The sequence below is a fragment of the Zonotrichia leucophrys genome, chromosome 3 (assembly GCF_028769735.1).
Source record: "Zonotrichia leucophrys gambelii isolate GWCS_2022_RI chromosome 3, RI_Zleu_2.0, whole genome shotgun sequence".
NCBI lineage: Eukaryota > Metazoa > Chordata > Aves > Passeriformes > Passerellidae > Zonotrichia > Zonotrichia leucophrys.
This window is the reverse complement of record NC_088172.1, coordinates 98,293,967-98,312,390: the sequence shown is the minus strand read 5'-3', so window position 1 is coordinate 98,312,390 and position 18,424 is coordinate 98,293,967. Positions and strand designations below refer to the sequence as shown.

At 40.1% G+C, this 18,424-nt stretch overlaps 1 protein-coding gene across 6 annotated transcripts in view; it reads right to left on the bottom strand.

Annotated features, from left to right (window-relative positions):
- The window catches only part of MACROD2 (mono-ADP ribosylhydrolase 2), an 856,447-nt gene that overhangs the window by 38,039 nt on the left and 799,984 nt on the right, over nt 1–18,424 (bottom strand). For all 6 annotated transcript variants that reach the window (XM_064709456.1, XM_064709457.1, XM_064709458.1 and 3 more), the window contains 2 exons: nt 12,728–12,790; nt 9,335–9,400 (listed from right to left, as the gene is read on the bottom strand). In XM_064709456.1, coding sequence (XP_064565526.1) covers nt 9,335–9,400; nt 12,728–12,790 — 129 coding nt within the window. The remainder of the gene's footprint in view (nt 1–9,334; nt 9,401–12,727; nt 12,791–18,424) is intronic.

Genomic DNA, 18,424 nt, shown 5'->3' with positions numbered 1-18,424 from the left:
CATGGCATGACAATAAGTTTAAAAAACCAAAGTTTGAAAGTAGAATAACTCACTGATGTACAATTTGCTAAACTTCATACTTGCTGCACTTTTTTTTTGCCCTGCTGCACCAGTCTTCCATACCACATTGTACAGTGAGGTTCAAAGGATTATTCCTATCAGCCTGAATTGGAGCAAAACTAAATTAGAATTTTATCAAATTCCAAGTTTAATCAAAAATCCAGTTGAAAGATCTCGTGGCACCAAAAAATTCTTGGTGGCAAAAAATTCTATAGGAAATTTTTGAAGCAAACTTGAAACACATTGAGGGAAATTCTGGCTTTGCTGAAGTTTTTGACAAAGCTCTCAGGATTTCAGACAAGCCAAGATCTGTACTACCTGTAACTCGATACCCTAAATTAATATGATACAGCTGCATGCTTGTAAAAGGAATTGCATTGGTAAAGCTGGAATCAGAAGTCCTCTGCCTTGAGTGCCATGATGCCAGCACTTCAAGCAGCCAAAAGTGATGGTACAAAGTGATGCTGCGGTGGATGGAGTGGGGATAAGGGTGCTGTGACTTTCCTGAGGAAGTGTCCTGAGAAGGACAGCTCAGGGGCACAGGCACTTGTCCTTTGCTTGTCACTCTTGTGCCAAGGATGACACAGGAGCAGGCAGGAGGCAGTGTTGTAGAAAGAGCAAAATAAAGCTTTATTCAAGAGAACCACATGGTTTTATAGAGTGATACAATAGATTTTGTTTGATTGGCTAACTAACAAAAACACCTCACACACTGTCCTTGAGAAGAACAGAAAGACAAAGTAGAAAAACATCACCAGCAGATTGCTCATACTTAAAAAGTTATCACATCCTTACAACTCCCTAAAAATTCTCACAAGCCGCTGTGAGAAACGCTTCCCGTTTCTCTCTCTCTGTCCCATGGCATCCACATCTGCTCACACTGGCTAGCTGTTCAGTTCTTCCAGGAGGGAAGAGATGAGAGCCTTGTATGATGCTCCACACAGAATAAACCTCTATTGTGACCAGGGCACACTACAAAAGGCGAAAGGTGCCAAGCACAAGAGCTCCAAGGAGGCAGGGAAAACAAGAATTTATATGGGAAAGGCAGGGGGTGGGATAAAACCCTGGGACCAATGGGATGAGGATGCAGAAGCAGAGCACAGGAGAAGTGTCAGAAGCCAGGAAATTCCTCTGACTGCCCTGGAGGACTCAAGCCCCTGCCTGGGGGAGCTCAGAGACCTCAGCACAGAGCCCAAGACACCTGTGCCTTTGATTTTGACCCATGGAGCAAATTACCACCTTTATATGAAGAATTACAAGTCAACAGAGTTTAAGTAGAATAATAGTTAGTTTGTCATCGGGTGAAAAATAGATTTTTGGGCTTTTTAGAATGGGGGTTCAGGAGGCAAGATGGAGGAATCTGGGCATGTCCAGTCTTTCTCCTTCTTCTTCTTCTTGGCCTCCATCTTCTGCTGTGATGTTGGCACTTTTGGATTGGTTTAAGGTAGAAACTCACTGTCTAACATAGGTGATAGGTATTGGGAAGTTACGGTAAATAATGTACATGTAGTTTTTAGTATAAAAAGATACCACCTCAAAGTGGTCAGTGTGCCTCAGCCTGACCTGCCAGACAGACCTACAGCGAGTCAGAGAAAGAATGTTATAGATAAGAAATAATAAACAGCCTTGAGAACGAGAACAGAAAAATCCTGACTCCTTCATCGACTGCTGGGCTGGGAAAAAGAAGCTTTTAGGTATCTCAGAGTCACTCTGACCAGCAGAGATCCTGAGAGCAGAAAACCAATGGGGTAGAAGAAATCAGCACAGGGTCACAAAGGCCTCTGGGGGCTCACCCTCACCACAAAGTGCAGCAGCTTTTCCCTTTGCTGGTTCTCCAGCTCCCACAGTAAGTACGGTATCACCTGTGTTGGGAGGAGTAGACATGAGCAGCTCTGCCCCATCACTCCCTCATCCCACACCCATTGCACCTTCATGCTCCCAGATTGGTGCCCTTAGGGTTCACTGGTGCTTCCTTTTTTCTCAGGATGAGGAATGACTGCAACTTAATACAAAAATTGCAGCATCACTGGCACAATTATGTGCAGTGGTCAATGGATTTTAAGAATCTAACCAAATGGATTTTAAGAAGCCTCGTGCTTGGCTGATGTATGTGCCCCATCATGCTGCTGTTTCTCGTGCAGCATCACAGAGGGACAGGTCATCACTATTCCCACCTATGGGCACAGCTGGCAGTCTGTCCCATGGGCTTCATTCTCCAGGAATTGTAATTTTGTGTTAAACTTTCATTTTTATCATAAACAGTTATCCCATTGCTCCAGTGTTGGAGGAAGCAATGTAACTGCACTGAATTCCAAATTATTCCAGGCAATCTACAATGATAATTTTTTGCAAGTTGTTTTTTGCAAAGCTTATCTCTGAAAATAACAGACAATGGACGGAAGTTACTGCCTAGCTGTAAGAGTCTCCCAGTTGTATGTCAGCAGCAGAAATCTGTCTTGATTGGCTTTACCATGCAGATTCTGAGCTCCAAAATCCTTAATGTCAAGATCATATCAAAGGTTTCTTCTTTTCAAATCCAAATATTGCACTAAATATTCAAGCCAAAATGTTCAAAGACAGATTTACTTTTAGGATTAACAGGAATAAAATAAAGCAAAGGAATAAATCCAGATTTATGAAGCAAATCTGTGCCAAGCAAAAGTAAAACCAAAGGCAGTGATCAATAAAAGTGCTGATGACACACTACATTCTGTGTGCAAGTTTTCAGTAGGATAGGGGTATTCCTCAGGCTCAGCTGCTCCTCTGTGCCCACAGCCCTTTGGAGCCTTGTGCAAGTGTGTGCAAGGCCAGTTTTATAGTCCTGTATGATTCCAGGGTCTACAAGAGCTCTGGCTGTCCCTAAGGCTTTTGTTCACCTCTTACTCACCTGATTTTGTAAAATGGCATAAAGCAATGTTAGCCTTCTCCTAGAATAGTTAATTATCTGTTAAGTCATACCAGAGAATCCAAGGCAGGGTAGTCTTTCACAGCAAAGTATTGCTTATTTTTCTGATAATATACACACTGGGCACTATCTACTTTGGGACTGTAAAAGTTAACACTCCTCCAGTCAGGACTGAAACAACTCCTGTTTCTGATACCACACTGGAAGACAATTCCTAATATCACACATAATGAACGAAACAGGAGATTTAATTGCATAAATAAGCCAAAGACAGGCCACATTTATCTGTTTCATATCAGGAGCTTAAGTGCTTGCTGAAGTCTGAGCATCCCTTAGTTCCCTCAAAACTCCTCCTTGCTGGCTGGAGTGGCAGTGTCCATGTCAGGAGAGCTTGTGTCTGCTACCCTCCATTTCATTGAAACAAGTGTCTTGTGGGACTGCGTGCTTGAGTCCACCTGGGAATTAGCCCCAGTCTCTAACAATCTCTTTACAAAATATTTAGGCTTTAATAAAGCTGATCAGAATACTCTGCAAGTATATTCCCTGCTCCTATCAACTGTATGTTGAATTCATCTCCAAGAAAAGCACGTAGCTTGCAGTAAAATATCAATCCTATCCTTCCTACCAATAGTCAGGTACTATTTTGTCTAAATCCTGTTCAAATCCCCAAGCTTTTCCATGCCATTCATTTTTTCTTTTGACTGTATAAGGCAATGCTGCTCAAACACGATTCTGCAAAAGCCAGGGAAGAGGGAAGATGGTAAGAACTGAATGTTAAGTGGTTTTAATGCTCTTTTAAAATTCACTTCCCCAGCTACTCTCTGTATGGCTTATTTACTGAGTGGTTTCTAATGTGCAGAACACCTGGGTCCTGTACACAGCACAGATAAATCACCGTGTTTTAGGGAGCTGTAAGAAGATCAAAGAGGGAAAATGCTGGTCATTAGGAAAGAAACAGGTTCAGTACAGTTTATTTTTTAAAGCATGATACTGTGATAAATGACTGGAATATTTCCAGAGTGAAAGAAATCAAGCAGACATCAAAAATTACAGGTAATGGTGTGCATGGAGGCTTCCACATGATTAGAGTATTCTTTTGCCTCATAAACTGAGGAAAATATGTTAAAATGAAGTACTATAAAATGATGATTTATGAGAAGTTAGGAGGAGATTCTTGAGCTTTGACTTTAAAATGGTATTTTTATATCCACCAAGATTTCATTTTAATCTCTCTTTATAACAGATTAGATTTATTGGAGCCCAAGTTTAAAAATGCTTGTTAAACCAGACCTTTTTAGGTGCAACAACTTGTAGAGATATTTTATCAAGTTTTCAGGTAAAAGACCAAAGAGTTCATCTCCGCAGGTGGGAGCACCAAATACTTCTCCCACCTGTTTGTGCTTAAAGCTGACAGAAGGGCATCTCACCTTCTGTCCACCTGAGAAATTCCAGGTGCAGCTGCTATAAAAACTGTGGGCATCCTTCTCCTGACATGAGGAGCAGGATCTGTTGTACAGGGCTCTGGGAAATGAAAAAGCTGAGAAAAACTTGATTGCCTTGGTTAGAGCCTGTCCAGGGGAATGGAGTGGAGGGAGGAGATGGAAGGGCAGGATCTCATGCTGGACTGATGGGAGCACAGCTGAATGGCTCCAGGTCAGCTAATATTCAAAAATAAGGAGGATTTAAATAAAGCAGGTAAGTGGATTAGTGTTCACCATGGCAGATGCCAGTACTAGAGCAGAAACACCTCTCGAGTAGTTCAGGGGCTGGACCCCATCTGGATGCACAACTCAGGTGAGATTAAATGTGAAGAAGTGAATAACCCACATTACAAACAGCTCCCAGTGAACCCTGTGGAAGTTGTGAAGAGAAGAAGTGGCTGGTTGGATGGTGGTGCTGACATCCCTGGTGAAAAACCCCAAGCCCCACAAATTAGCTTGTGTTAGCCAGTTTGCTTTCACAGGAATCCTTCTAACCAAGGGACAGGAAAATGTTATCACTTGAGTAGGCATGCAAAGCCACAGGTATGGCTGAGGGTGTTGAAACTCTTCCATTGAAAAAGGTTCTTTTTCAGTTACCTATAATTGAAATTTTCCAGGCTGAAACTTTAGGTCTAATCATAGCCCAAGGGTGAAGTAAAAACATTTCCTTGGTAGCTGCTGAGTGCTCAAAATCAGGTCAGTCATTTAGATGTCTTAATATATACCTAAGAACTGATTTTAAATACCTCTTTCTGAACATATTGGCCTTTCAGTCAAATCTTTTTCATGTGCTTTCCAATGACTAATTTATGTCAATTTGCACAGCTCCTCTGCATTTGAAATGCTCTTTCAGTTTATCCCTTCTCAATCATTTCTGTATTTAGGACATCATGATTTTTCCATACTGAGAGCTACAGCTGGCCAAAGAGGAATTTAAACCCATTACATTTTACAGTTCAGGATACTTACCAGCTTCTGGGTTGCCCAAAGAGAATTTTTAGGGCTAACCCATAGCCAAGTCATATATCTAATTCTGTTTCTGAAAACACAAGCCCTCCAGCCAACTGAATCTGACTCCAGAGAATGCAGAAAAACAGTGACTTGCTTTCAATGGCACTCCCACACAAGCCCAGACTTTGGTGAACACCTGGAAATAATTAATCAATCACTTCTTTATTTTTAAAATTAATTAGTATATGATTTAATTTACTTGCCCTTCAAATGAAAATTCAGTTCTTATTAAGTGCTAATGAATTATAATCAGTGTATTGTGCACAGAAACTTTGCACAGTAGGGATTTATGCTTCACCTGTACTAAATCCAGTTCCTTTTTATATTTTTTCCTGCCAGAAAGTCTAATCATTAAATTGGGTTAAATAGTAATTGGAAGAAGGGGCAACTGCGATGAAGATGCAGAACATTCTCTGACACACAGACATGCAGGTACACATCTCTCTTTAACAAAACATAAGGACAGGTTCAATCCTTCAATCCAATCTCTCCATATGATTTGGTCAGTTTAAAATGAGCTTGTAACCCCAGCAAAATCTTGTACAGACTGAGTGCAGCCTGCCTGATACACCCTTTATCTGCTGCACAAACATTGATGACTTTAATCACTTTGTTCTGCCCTTACACTTCATAGAAAGAAGCATCTCTCACTTGAAATATGCTGGATATAAAGGATCTACTTCCATATGCACAGTAATGGAGTACCTGCAAAGGTGCTGCCCAGAGATGTCAACTCCTTAAGGGTAAAAGAGTTTTTAAGTCTTTAAGGGTAAAATTGCAACAGCTCTTTGCAGACAGTGGAAAGAGAAACTTGGCACAGACTGGAATGAGAAGATACCTCTACAGTGTTGCATTGAAAATCCTGATATTCTTGAAATACTACCGTTCTCCCCCTTCCTGCAGCCTCCTCACCCCCCTTTTTTTCTGGAAACAGATGAACACTCAAAAAATTCAGTTTGCTCATAGGCCATGTGCAAACTGGGTTTGTGTGGACTGTTTTTCCTGGACAGTATCTCTCCCATGGTAACAGAAGACATATAATTTTAGATTAATGTGAGATTTGCAGTCTCACAGGAGGTTTTCATTTTAATCAAAGCCCCTCAAGTGTAATTCCTCCACTGCCCCCAACTCTTATAATGAAAATCCCTTTCATGTTCCCATCCTCCCTCTCTTCCTTTAAAAAAATGATAAAGAGGACTCACTCACAACAAAAATACTAGATCTTCATAGTAGCAGAGATGGCTGTGCTTTGTTTTGAATATCATCACATTTTAGAGCAATAACTATATCAATGTGTTTGCTATATTTTAATCCCAGAAATATGAGGAGGGGGAAAAAAAAAACAGCAAAACTGCTAGTCAACTCTAATTGGACTCAAAATCCTTGTTTTGGTGCAAAGGGAGCTGACATTTGAAAGACCTAAATTTTCATAGCAGGACAGAATGGTTTAAACGATGCATTTTGGGAATATGCAGCTAGACTTCTTTGGCATAAATCTTTTACAGTAATTAAGTGGAAGGACTGGGAAAACATAATTTCTTTAAATGCTTTATGTCCTGTTCATTTAGTTGAAAATGAACTAGAGAAATGAGTATGTTCCAGAACTTGGAGGTTTTAGCCTTGTTAACTCAGTGGGCAAACAATTTGAAAGCTGGAATTTGTTTCAGGAGCATCAGGTGTTTTCAGAAATGCCAGGATTTTGTAAAAGTACCATTTCTCAAGAAGCAGCACTTTTTTATAACAGTAGTATTTATTTTAAAAAACCCTCAAAAGCTGAAATTATAGAAACATTGAAGAATCACAGAGTGGTTTGGGTTGGAAGGGATCTTGAATGTCATTTTATTCCAACCCCACAGCAGGGACACCTTCCACCAGACCAGGCTGCTCAAAGTCCCATCCAACCTGGCCATGAACACTTCCAGGGATGGGGCATCCACAGCTTCTCTGGGCAACCTCCACCAATGCCTCACTACCCTCACAGTAAAAATCTGCAAACCTGAGAATCTACCCATGGAAATAAGGATTAAAACCATGGCCTGGTCCATGGTGGCCTTGCTGTTCAAAATTCTTGTTTCCATTAAAAAAAAACTAGCAAGCAAATATGGTCTTAGCTTTTCTTTCTTTTCTTTTTCTTAAAAAACTTGTACAGTTTTACAAACAAAATCTATGGAGGAGAGTTTGTCTCACTCCTTTTTCCCTACCAGATGCTTCCCATCTTTCTTATGAGCAGAGGTAGGACATCAAAGAGATGATGCACTTTGGACCTCTCAGGGCACTATCTCTTCTGTCAGCCTCTCAAGAGAAGAGGGGAAAACATTATATATACTCTTAATATATTATATGAAAAGTGAGACTCATCACACAAAGATGATTTCTTCTCTAAGAAGAGACTTCTAATGCAATAATGTAAAAACCTGGAGGGCTTACACACTGAGAAGCATATCAGAAGACAGTCATCTTCTTTGTTAGGAACTTTGTTAGGAACACTCAGAACAATACCAATTTGTCGGGATCACTAGCTGACTGCAGATGGAAAAGGGAAACCCAAACCCAAAGCCTCCCTGTGACCCTCACATTGTGAAACAGAGAAAATGGGGATTCTTAGAGATACAGAATACACAAACAGGCCAAATGTCATCAAAACAAGAGAAATTAATGACAGGCTATCACCAACCATGCTGGGATTGAATCCATCACTATTTCTGCCTTCCACTAGCCTTGCCACGACTTCAATTTGTGATGTATCAAAAGCAAAAGCCAGTGCTCCAGCAAAGGTTTGTGGTTCTTTTTTTCCTTTGCAGCATCAATCAATCTGTTAAAAGAGCACTTAAATCAACCTGCACAAGGCTTTGAACTCATAATCAGGTAAGTATGTAGGCTGTCCAGCATGTGGCTTTGAACAAAAGGGCAGGATCTCACACCCTGTCACACTTATCTAGAAAAATGAGAAGAGAGTCAAGTAGTGATGCTGAATTAAACATTAAATCTTTTAAAATAAATAAGTTAATGGATGTTAATAATTATGTTATCTCAGTAAAATGCATGAAAATTTTCTGTTAGTCTTTCTTGAAGGCCATGCTGATGGATTGTATTTATTAGAGATAGCACAACTCCTGTTTTGGATTACCAGTAGCAAACATTTTGTATAGCACCCAGACTTCTTCCTGATGTACCCCCACAAAAATGCTAAAAAATGTAGACCAGCACAAGCAACTAATAGCACAATTATTACAGAAATATCAAAAACAATACAGCTGTGCACTGGTTCCAATCTGCTGGTAAACCAACAACTCCACAGGAAAAATCTCAGCTTGAAACATTTAAATTAGATAATCTCTCTTGTTTCCTAAACACCCTGTCATTTGGTCCTGTGACACTTTTAAATATTTATTACAAACTAAATTATCTGAGTGCCCAGCACAGTCTGCACAAGATAAACATTACTTTCTGCCTCTCTCTTATGACTTCATCTCTTCCTGTCTCCTCCTGATGTGTTTATAGCTATTGTGTTTTTCTTTTCCCGCATCAGGAGAGCACTGAGCAGGGAGCTGATATTGCTGAGATAGATGTTCATGCTGAACTATATGCTTGTGAATCACCCCAGTGAGCCCAATCCTTTATTTTGGATGTGTCATGTATGATATTTTAGTATTACCTCTGTAACAAGAGGACTTACAAATTTGTGGCATCTCTCCTACCAGCACAGTTGGTACCAAGTACTTCATTACAAAGATTTTGGAAAATGAAAATGCAAGCATTTCCCTATTTCTGTATTGTTTAACTGTGATTTTGGCTATTTCCAGACAAAGGAAATAAACAGTTTCGTTAAATGTCCTCTTGGGATGGGATATTTCAAAACACAATTTCCAATCTTTACCTTTATTCTCACTCAGCTCAATATCTTCTGATGATAGGCTGGCTACAGCTGAAGGTTTTGTTTCACCTGTAAGAACAAGGGAAATGAAAGAGAATTTCCTTAAATAGAAAACTGATGAACCACTTTACTGAAAAAAGTGTTGGGCCTTATTGAGACAAGATATTGCACCTGAATTTCATTTACTGGGCTTCCATCCATTCCCTGGCTATTACTGGTCTGATCATCTTCCCTAAGCAAGATGTAATCTAACATTCCAATGCAGCCAGGTTAAATCTGTATTTCAATTTCTCATAATACAGAGAGAGGAACAGCTAATGGTTTCATGGGTATGTTGGTATCCTATTTGCTCTGAGATTCATTTTTTCATTTAATCCATATATTTTGAGAAAAAACAATTAAGTCATTCTTAAATAGAATCAAGTCCATGAATCCCATTGGAATCCAAATAACTAGATGCAAATGCTTTCCTGAAAATAGAAGCTTTCGTGAATCAGGCCTGAAATTAGAAAGTCCCTAAAAATCTGCAGCTTGGAGTTTTTTAATAATAGAGCATGCAGGTAAAACTATTGTAGTTGATAGATACAACTGGTACCTGAACTTAAATCAATAGTGGAAGTGAAAACATTTTATTTTCTTGCTAATTTTTATAGTTCTAAAAATCTATATAAGCTTTCATTTTAATTTCTAGACTTTAATTTCTTTCAAAAGAATGTTGATGATTCTGGTACTTTTAACTAGATCTAGTACTTTTAACTAGATTGAAAGAAGAGCTCAGAACCACCTGCCATGTTGTTTTTCCATGTGTTAATCTCATGATGAAAGACTTGAGGCCAGACTTTAAAAAAAACCCCAAACAGTTTAAAATTTTCAGCCTTTTCAGACTACTACTGTTTTCTCCACTACAACAGTTTTCTTTATAATATATTTTCCTGATAATATCATGATATTTTTCATTATATTAAGAATATAAAAATTTTTATGTAATGGACCAGGTAAGAGTAGAGCATCAGATTTTTGTCCTATATTTTCTTTCACAATATTGAAGTATATGATTGGTCACATTCAGAAGAAGTTTATGCCTTTGGTATAGATAATACAAATAAAACTTCAACATTTGGTGGGATTGCTCCTAACAGTGGTCACTCATGGTGTTTAGAAATCTTCTAAGCATACAACTGTGTACCTTGGGAAATCAGGTCATTTTCTACTGCCAAGAAGGGGCGAGAAAGCAGCAACCTCAAAGTTCCTGGTGATGCTTTGTCTCTGCAGTGCACAGAGCAGGAAACAGCAGAGACTCACTGAGTGGATGTAACCACCTGGGCTAATTGTGGCCCTCTCTGTTCCTGCCACTCTGTAAACCAGGAGGGAAAATTGCTAAACCAAATCATTTTTTTCCTGCAGCACCATCTGCCCGTGGTCAAGGAGGTGACCACTGGGCTATGAGTGGCCATGACATTATCTTCAGGCATGTACCTAAATCCCATCGCTAAAGTGTGACATTTTCTGGATCTGGGACCTCAAGTGTCTGGATCTTTTATTTGACATTCTCCATGAGAATAATGAAACATGAGTACCAATACAAGATAGCAAAAGAATGTATATCAGGGCTCTGATAAACCAGCTCTGACAGCTCATGTTGCAACAAGTCATAACAAGCAGTTTTGAAAAAAAGACAATGCATTTAAAACACCTACAGCAAAGTAGTAGTTTCAAGAGGCAAATATTCCTTAATTCTCTTGGGGGGAAAAAAAGAGTATTTTATTCAATCAAACTGAAATACTCACCCCATCAGAGTGACTGTCACTGACAAGCACAGAGGGCTGTATTGGGTGTCTGCAGATGCTATAATCAGGTTTAACAGGAACCTCAGCAACTGGAGCCAGGAGCTCCAGGCAGTGTTAGCTCTTAGGCGAGCTAGCAGTCAAGCAGTACTTGGTAAAGTTAAAAGCTCAAAATTGCTTGAAAAAAGACATGCCACAGTCTAGTCAGAGATTCAAAAGAGAATCTCAATTCACACAGAATAACTCATTCTTCTCCCTGGTCCCCTGGGCCTATTTAAAATACAACTAGCATGAAAGTGGAAAAATCAGGGAAGGAGATGTGGTTGCCCTCCAGCACTTACAAAACACCACCATACCCTTATCTTGGGGGAGGATAAAGTTTGCTGAGGTCCATGGGAATCTATTTTATTCTGTAATACTGAAAAAAATACTGTTTTCTTCTGGCTTCACCTTGCACTGCCTGCCCTGCATTAGGAGGCAGAAAGGTGACAAAAGGACATGGAACACAGAGGGACTTCAAGCAGGGACAACATCAGATGTGAGCACTCAGCTGCAGAACAGGAAGGCAGGGAGAAAAGCTGCCTCTTTACCTACACAGTGGCCAATGCACAGGATGGGAAGAATTCCCTCATTCAATGGACTTCTCATTACCACAGTAAAGGAAATAAATCAGGTAAGTCAGAAATCCAGGCCTTCTAAATTTATCTGCTGTGTTTGCTGTCTGGCTGCCTTCAGCTCAAGGAATTCCCAAAAAAACCCTTTTACTCCCTCTGGTTTAAATATGTTTAAGGAACATTCTGCATTACAATGGGAAAAAAATCCTAATCACATGTAAAAACAGTGTGCTGCATGGAATACTACAGTTAAAGAAATACTTAAGAAAAAAGGGAATAGACAGACATTTCAATTGCCACTTTAGGTCTTTTGGTAACTAATTCTTTCTAGATGTCTCTTGCAAAGAACAGAGTTGTGCAAACCATAAACAATCAGACAACAGAACAGAAAAAAAAAAAACCAAACAGAAAAAAAATGAGTACTCCATCCTCTTGTGAGCATGGAGGGACATATATTCCCACACACTGAACTCACTATAATTTATAAGTGTGTCACCTGCAAAACCCACCACTTGTGAACTCTGACATTCGCCCACAGCATGTGCAATATTTTTCTCTATTAATTTAAATCTTTATAACCATTATGACTTGTGCAGACAATTTTTTAAAACTTTTTTTTTAAAACCCTTTAAAATATTCAGGAGTTGAGTTTTCACCAGAAGGAGCCTGCTGCTTGCTTCCTCCTTTCCCAAATTTCTTTCTCTCACTCCTATTCTATGCAGAAGGGAAAAAAAATATTCCTTGTGAGAGGATTAGCAAGATTAGCCACCTTAAAGGGAGAATGTAGAGCTGGTAAACTGGAGAGGGGTCTGCATTCCTGCACTGCAACACATTCATTCATAAGGAATGAAGATTCAGTCTTTAATGGGAGAACTGCTCAAGACCTGAGCTAATCTGGTGAAAATGTACAAACATTCCCCTTCAAAAGCACTGACTGAGATTATTGTCCACCAAAGTGGATAAAACCTGAGACAGGCTTTAAGGAGCTGGGCACAAACCTGATTCTTGGCTCTGGGTCTTATTTTCATCGCTGTTTTGCTTATCCACTGTGCCATTGCCACCTATTGAGAAAAACACATAAAAATTATTTATGAGATATCTTTTTATTGGTACCTGGAGCACTGCAATATTAATTGTAACCAATTTAGCACAAACTGCTAATTTACAGCAAAGCCCTGTGATAAAAACGGAGAGATGTAAAGGTAAGCTGAAAAAAACCTTCCAACAGGACCAGTTCCATTTAAACCAGTCATGATTTTTATCTCAAGTAGAGGATTATAGATTTTTATCTCAATAGGCTCACTGCAAATAACAACACTAAATAGAGGGACATTTCCTTAAGCACAGTCCACAATAAATGAAATTGTTGCTTGAAGTTCTATGTATTTTATAAAGAGGTTTTTTCCTAAGGTTATTTTCCTCCTGTAACATTTCAACAGAATTCTTGGGCTGTGTTTCTGACGTGCAGAACTTACTCCCATGCCTATGGACGGTAAGAATCAACTGAATTGAATTTTAAAGCAAAAGCCACAATGCCACTTAACACACAGTATAAAAATGCATCACAAATGGCTGTAATGAAGAGAGCACATCAAACCAAAGTAAGATTGCTAGGACTGAATGAATTTTCCCCTTTTAACATTCACATTCATTCCCAATTTTCTTCACTACTTCACATTCATTACCCACTTTCTACCCTCCAGCTCCCTTTTGGAAGGCAGGCATCAAACAGCAAATAACCACTGAGAATGGGTAATACCCTGAAACATATCTACGGGTCTCTTAAACTTTGTTTGCCCTGATTAGAAATATAGCAGGATTTCTTTGTTTTCAGGGATGGAAAAGGCTCTTTTAGCTTCATAACAACATGATAGTCTGCAGAGCTGCATGCAGGATTGGATGCCATGGCCACACTCCCTGCTCTGCAGCAGCACAACAACAGCTGAGCACCAGCCTTAATGAGATATTTGAAAAGTTGACTGCTGAGCATATCCATTGTGAGAAGGGAAATTCATTCCCAGGCCTGGAAATGTCCTGATAATGATACACAATTTTTTGTTCCCTGTGATCTTTGCTGGCTGCTGGGTTTTCTGATTACAGCTTCTCTAAAACAACACAGCTGAAGCTCCTTGTGTCGGCCACCTTGCTTTTACTGAACATGTGGAACCTGGTGATGGGAATAGCAGTGGTCCAAAAGTGATTGGGTGGATGGAAGGAGAACAGAGAGAGCACATATTTTCCACAGGCAGATGTACATCTGGTGGCACACTGCACCCAGCTGACGTTTAAAGGCTGAGGTAGGATGCTTTCCCTCTTTCCAGCAGGCAATTCTTCCTGGCATCCAGCAGATGGGACTAGTGGAGAATTATTTCCAAGGCTGGCCCTGCACAGAGCTGCTCTCAGGAGGAGAGGAGATGGAGCAGGAGCTTGACACCCCTCACCTGAGAGAAGAGAGGTGGGCAGGGTGCAGCTGATGGCCCTCAGTGGGGACTTGGGCTCCCTGCCCTCCTGGGACCTCCTTGTATGAATTCTAACCTTAATGGATGCCTTGCCATAGTGATTTCTTAGCACACTAGTGAGCTCTAACCTGTAAAAAATTGCATTATATGGATGACCAAAATGGACTGACAGAAGGGTTTTTCTTTCCCTGACTTGAAATCAAAAGGTGTTGTTTTCAAAGTCACTGTTCTGCCTGTCCACACACAATAGGAGGACCACATGGAAAAAAAAAACAAGTTAGGTTAATTTATATCTTAACTTTTATCTCCCCCACCCCTTTTCTCTGAAAACACAGGCTTGGTGCCATCAAGCTATGCAGCAAGCAATACATAAATGAAGACAATCCTGTAACACAGCAGTGCAGCAGCACTGGAAAAATCTTTACCAATAGGTCAGAGCAAAAGAGATTATTGCATCACTGTAAAATGAGCAGTGCCAAAGCATCAAGGATTCAATTATGGTCAAGTGTGACATTTTTCACTCTATGCAGAAAGAGCTTCACAACCAGAAAAAGCAGGTCAGGCATAAATGTAACTACTGATATATAAATGAAATTAATTCTAGACATTACCTTACTGCATTCACAATTTAAAACTCCATTTCCAGATGATACTTGTTTCTACATCCATTATTATGACTATAAGCACAACTTATTTGACTAAAACCACGTATTTCAAGGGTTCATTCATATTTATGGACAAGGAACTATATCTCTTGCTTAAGTCACTCAGAGAAAACTTAAACTACAAGAGAAAATTTAAATGATCATCTGGTTTGGTAGATTATCAAGTAAACCACAATTTCACAATTCTAAATGTATTATTTCACTGGACATTCACTGTTTAGAATTGGTCTCATAGAACCTAAATTACGATTTTCTCAACGTGTTTTCACTTCATTTTGTTTCTTTAGAAAGAAAAATGAGAAAGACTTCAAGCAGAAACTTCACCTCTTGCACTCTGACCCAATCCAATAGACTGACTGGATCATGACATGAAAATTCACCTTGATCAGTGCACTGACAGTAAGGGCTGTGCCTGGCAAGTGACTTTGGCCGAAATAGAGAAATGGAAATGCTAAAAATTAAGACTGGACAAGTGATGCTCAAATAAATGACTTGCAGAAGGAATGGTTAAGCTCTGCTTGGGCTGGAGTATCTATTTATCTTGTGAGAAGGGATGAAGGCAGAGCATGAACACGCTGACAAGAAAGCAAACTATGGAGCGGAGAAGCGACTAATCCCAAAGTCTTTGGCAAACAGGTTTTTCCACTTATAAAAAGCCCTTCTAATGAGTCTCTCACTGAGTGCCTTTGACTGATGAAGAGTCTGCAGTTATTGCTCTTCACTGGAACAGGGTGCAGAGCAAATGGAAAGGCTTTAAGGAGCACATCCACAAGGCAAAGAGCCGGAAATACATTTTACAATTTACAATTTTTCCATCATATTTTTATTCACCCCTGGCTCTCCTTTTCTCCAGGCAGAAAAGCCAGAGCCAGTACATTTTCCTTGAGTCTTCCCCATGACATTATTTATAATAAAAATGTCTTTTCCACTGGATGGCTTCTACAGTATCTGCCATCCTTCTTTTCCCACTACTGCAGCAATCAGTGATTGTATTTCCTTTAGGTGAAAGCTGTCCTCACAATATTTGCTTTTCTATTACGCTGGTAATTGAACAGCAATCTGTCACTCACTCCAAAGGAGATACAAAAAGTGGCAAATGACATCTCGTGTCATTTTAGGCCAGAAAATGTAAATGATTTTGAGCCACAGCACAAGACAAATGGGAACATCTGTTTCTTTTCCCCCTGGCATGACAGTCAGCTCTAAAAAATAGAAGTTTGAGGATTACAGTAGTACTGTACAAACAAAATAAGCACATCAGGCACTAAAATACTTTCTCCTGCCCATATATTCTGCTCTCTCTTGCCAAGTTGACTACTGCCTGATAGGTTCTTGTTGTCTTCTCCTGGCATTTTCTTTGAGGTCATCAAGAAAATCCATTCCGCTTCCCCCTTCCCCAATGTTATATTTAGTACAAAGGAGGCTAAACAAGGATCAATCAGTGTGCTCAGCAAGCTGGCAGAGCAAAGTGGCACTTCTAACTGCAGCAGAAAAGAGGATTCTCCAGGAGTGCCTGCCCACTTGCTGCTAGGAGAGGTATTCAGCATGCCCAGTGAGGTGCCAGCTGCAGTGGCAGCCCCCACATGAAGCAGATAACATGATGAATAATAAACCAGCATCAGACAGGATTGAGCTGGGACAGGATCCTGATGAAAGAAAGGTCAGGGAACAAACCCTTGGAGCAGGTTTCAGGGTTCTTCACATTTTCTCTGTAAGAGCCTGGAAATATGTGGCTTCTCACATCTTCCACTGTTCTTGTGACAAACATGGCAAGACAAAAATATTAATAGCCTGCTGGCCTCTTGGCTTTTCCCGTTTCAGAGCTGAGCAAGTGCTGTGTCTGCTCACACACCTACTCCTCTCCAGCAGCACCTTCCTTCACAAGCAGCTGGTGACACACAGAGATGAGGCTAAACTCAATGCCCCAAAAACTGCTGCAAAAAGACATTTTCCACAAGAAAACAGAATTGCAGATACTGTATTTTTTTTTTGTTTGTTTCAAGGAAGAAATTCTGCATAACCACTACAAACCAGTCCATTTCTACCCCTCCAACAGAGAATCACAGAATATCCTGATCTGGAAAGGATCCACAAGGATCATCTAGTCTAACTCATGAACACAGATGCTATTAATAATAAAATTGGTTTTGCTACAGAGAAAGCTTCATTTATGTCATCCATAGGGTGTCAGTGTTTAGAATAAGCTTTCTCCAAACCTCTACCTCTTTCCTGGGGTAGAAATAAAAGTGACAAAGGGCCAATACTTGAGGCTTTCATCTTAATTTGTGCAAATGCCACATCCTGGCACACCAGGTTGGATCCTGTTATGTCTCTGAATGGCTCTGCCATGCAAGTTCAGGAGCATCCTCTGCTTTTCTGCATGGCCAGTGACTTTGGCATCCCTCCACTGGTCTGACCTGTGCTTCTTTCTTGTAAAACAAATACAAGTACAACCAAGATCTGTCAGACAAAGGGGTGCCAGTTTTGAACTGTCTTTTTTACAGCACAGAAATACTGCCATGGTAATCATACTGATGACATTGAGGTCCTTATTATATAGCAGAGAAACTAATTAATGAGAAAATGAAAAATATAGGCCTTGATCTGCATTCCGCACTCAAGTAGATATGCTGGCTTCACTGAAACCCATGAAATGTGAGAAGAAAGCACATGTACATCCACATAGGCACTTGAGATCATACAGCCTGCAACTATTTTCAAACTATTCCAGTGGTAAAATAATATCAGACATAAACCAAGAAGCACATACACACAAAGGCCATTATTGCAGAACTACAAACACATTAAAGTGAATCATTAATGTGGTGGCCCGAGGTTGCTGAACATTTTCAGTTCTCATATTAATTTCTTTTAATTAAATTATGATTTAGGTCAGTTTTAATCATTACTTGTATATAATTCCTTTGGGGTAAATTTTAAGAAGGGTTAGTAACGAGTTATCTGCAGTAATTGTTTAATGGAGTTATGAGACTCTTCCCTCTGTGCTGCTTCAACAAATTACCATGCTGCAGAAGCAGCCCTGAACAGGCTGCTGTGGGTGCACCCAGCCCAGTGAAGCTGTCAGTCCAATAAATAATAGTGTTTCATTTCCATGCAGCATTTTGTCCAGGAGAGTGGGAAGAGAATGAGAAAACTGCAGCTTGAGTGGCTTATCTCAGAGGCTAAAAATAAAACTATTGTATTTAATGTATTTAACATCCTGAGAAGCACAAGAAGTGGTGAAGTCACTGGGTCTGACTCTCCATGGATTCAGACTGTGCAATAGAGGTGCTGGGCAAGGGACATGGAACATTTCATTGCCAGAGATGCTGAGCATTGCTATTCCTGTGATGCTTCAAAACAAATGGAGGGAGACATCTCCTGGAAGCTTGGGCTGACCAACACAACCAGAATATGATGGATATCACACCCTGGATGTCACAGGCAGTTTGTGCAGAGGACAAGGATAATACTGGCATTTTGATGCAAAAAACCCCCACACACTGTGCTCACTTGTCTTTTCACTGGGTCTAACTCTCCATTGACTCAGATTGTGCAATACACAATCTGT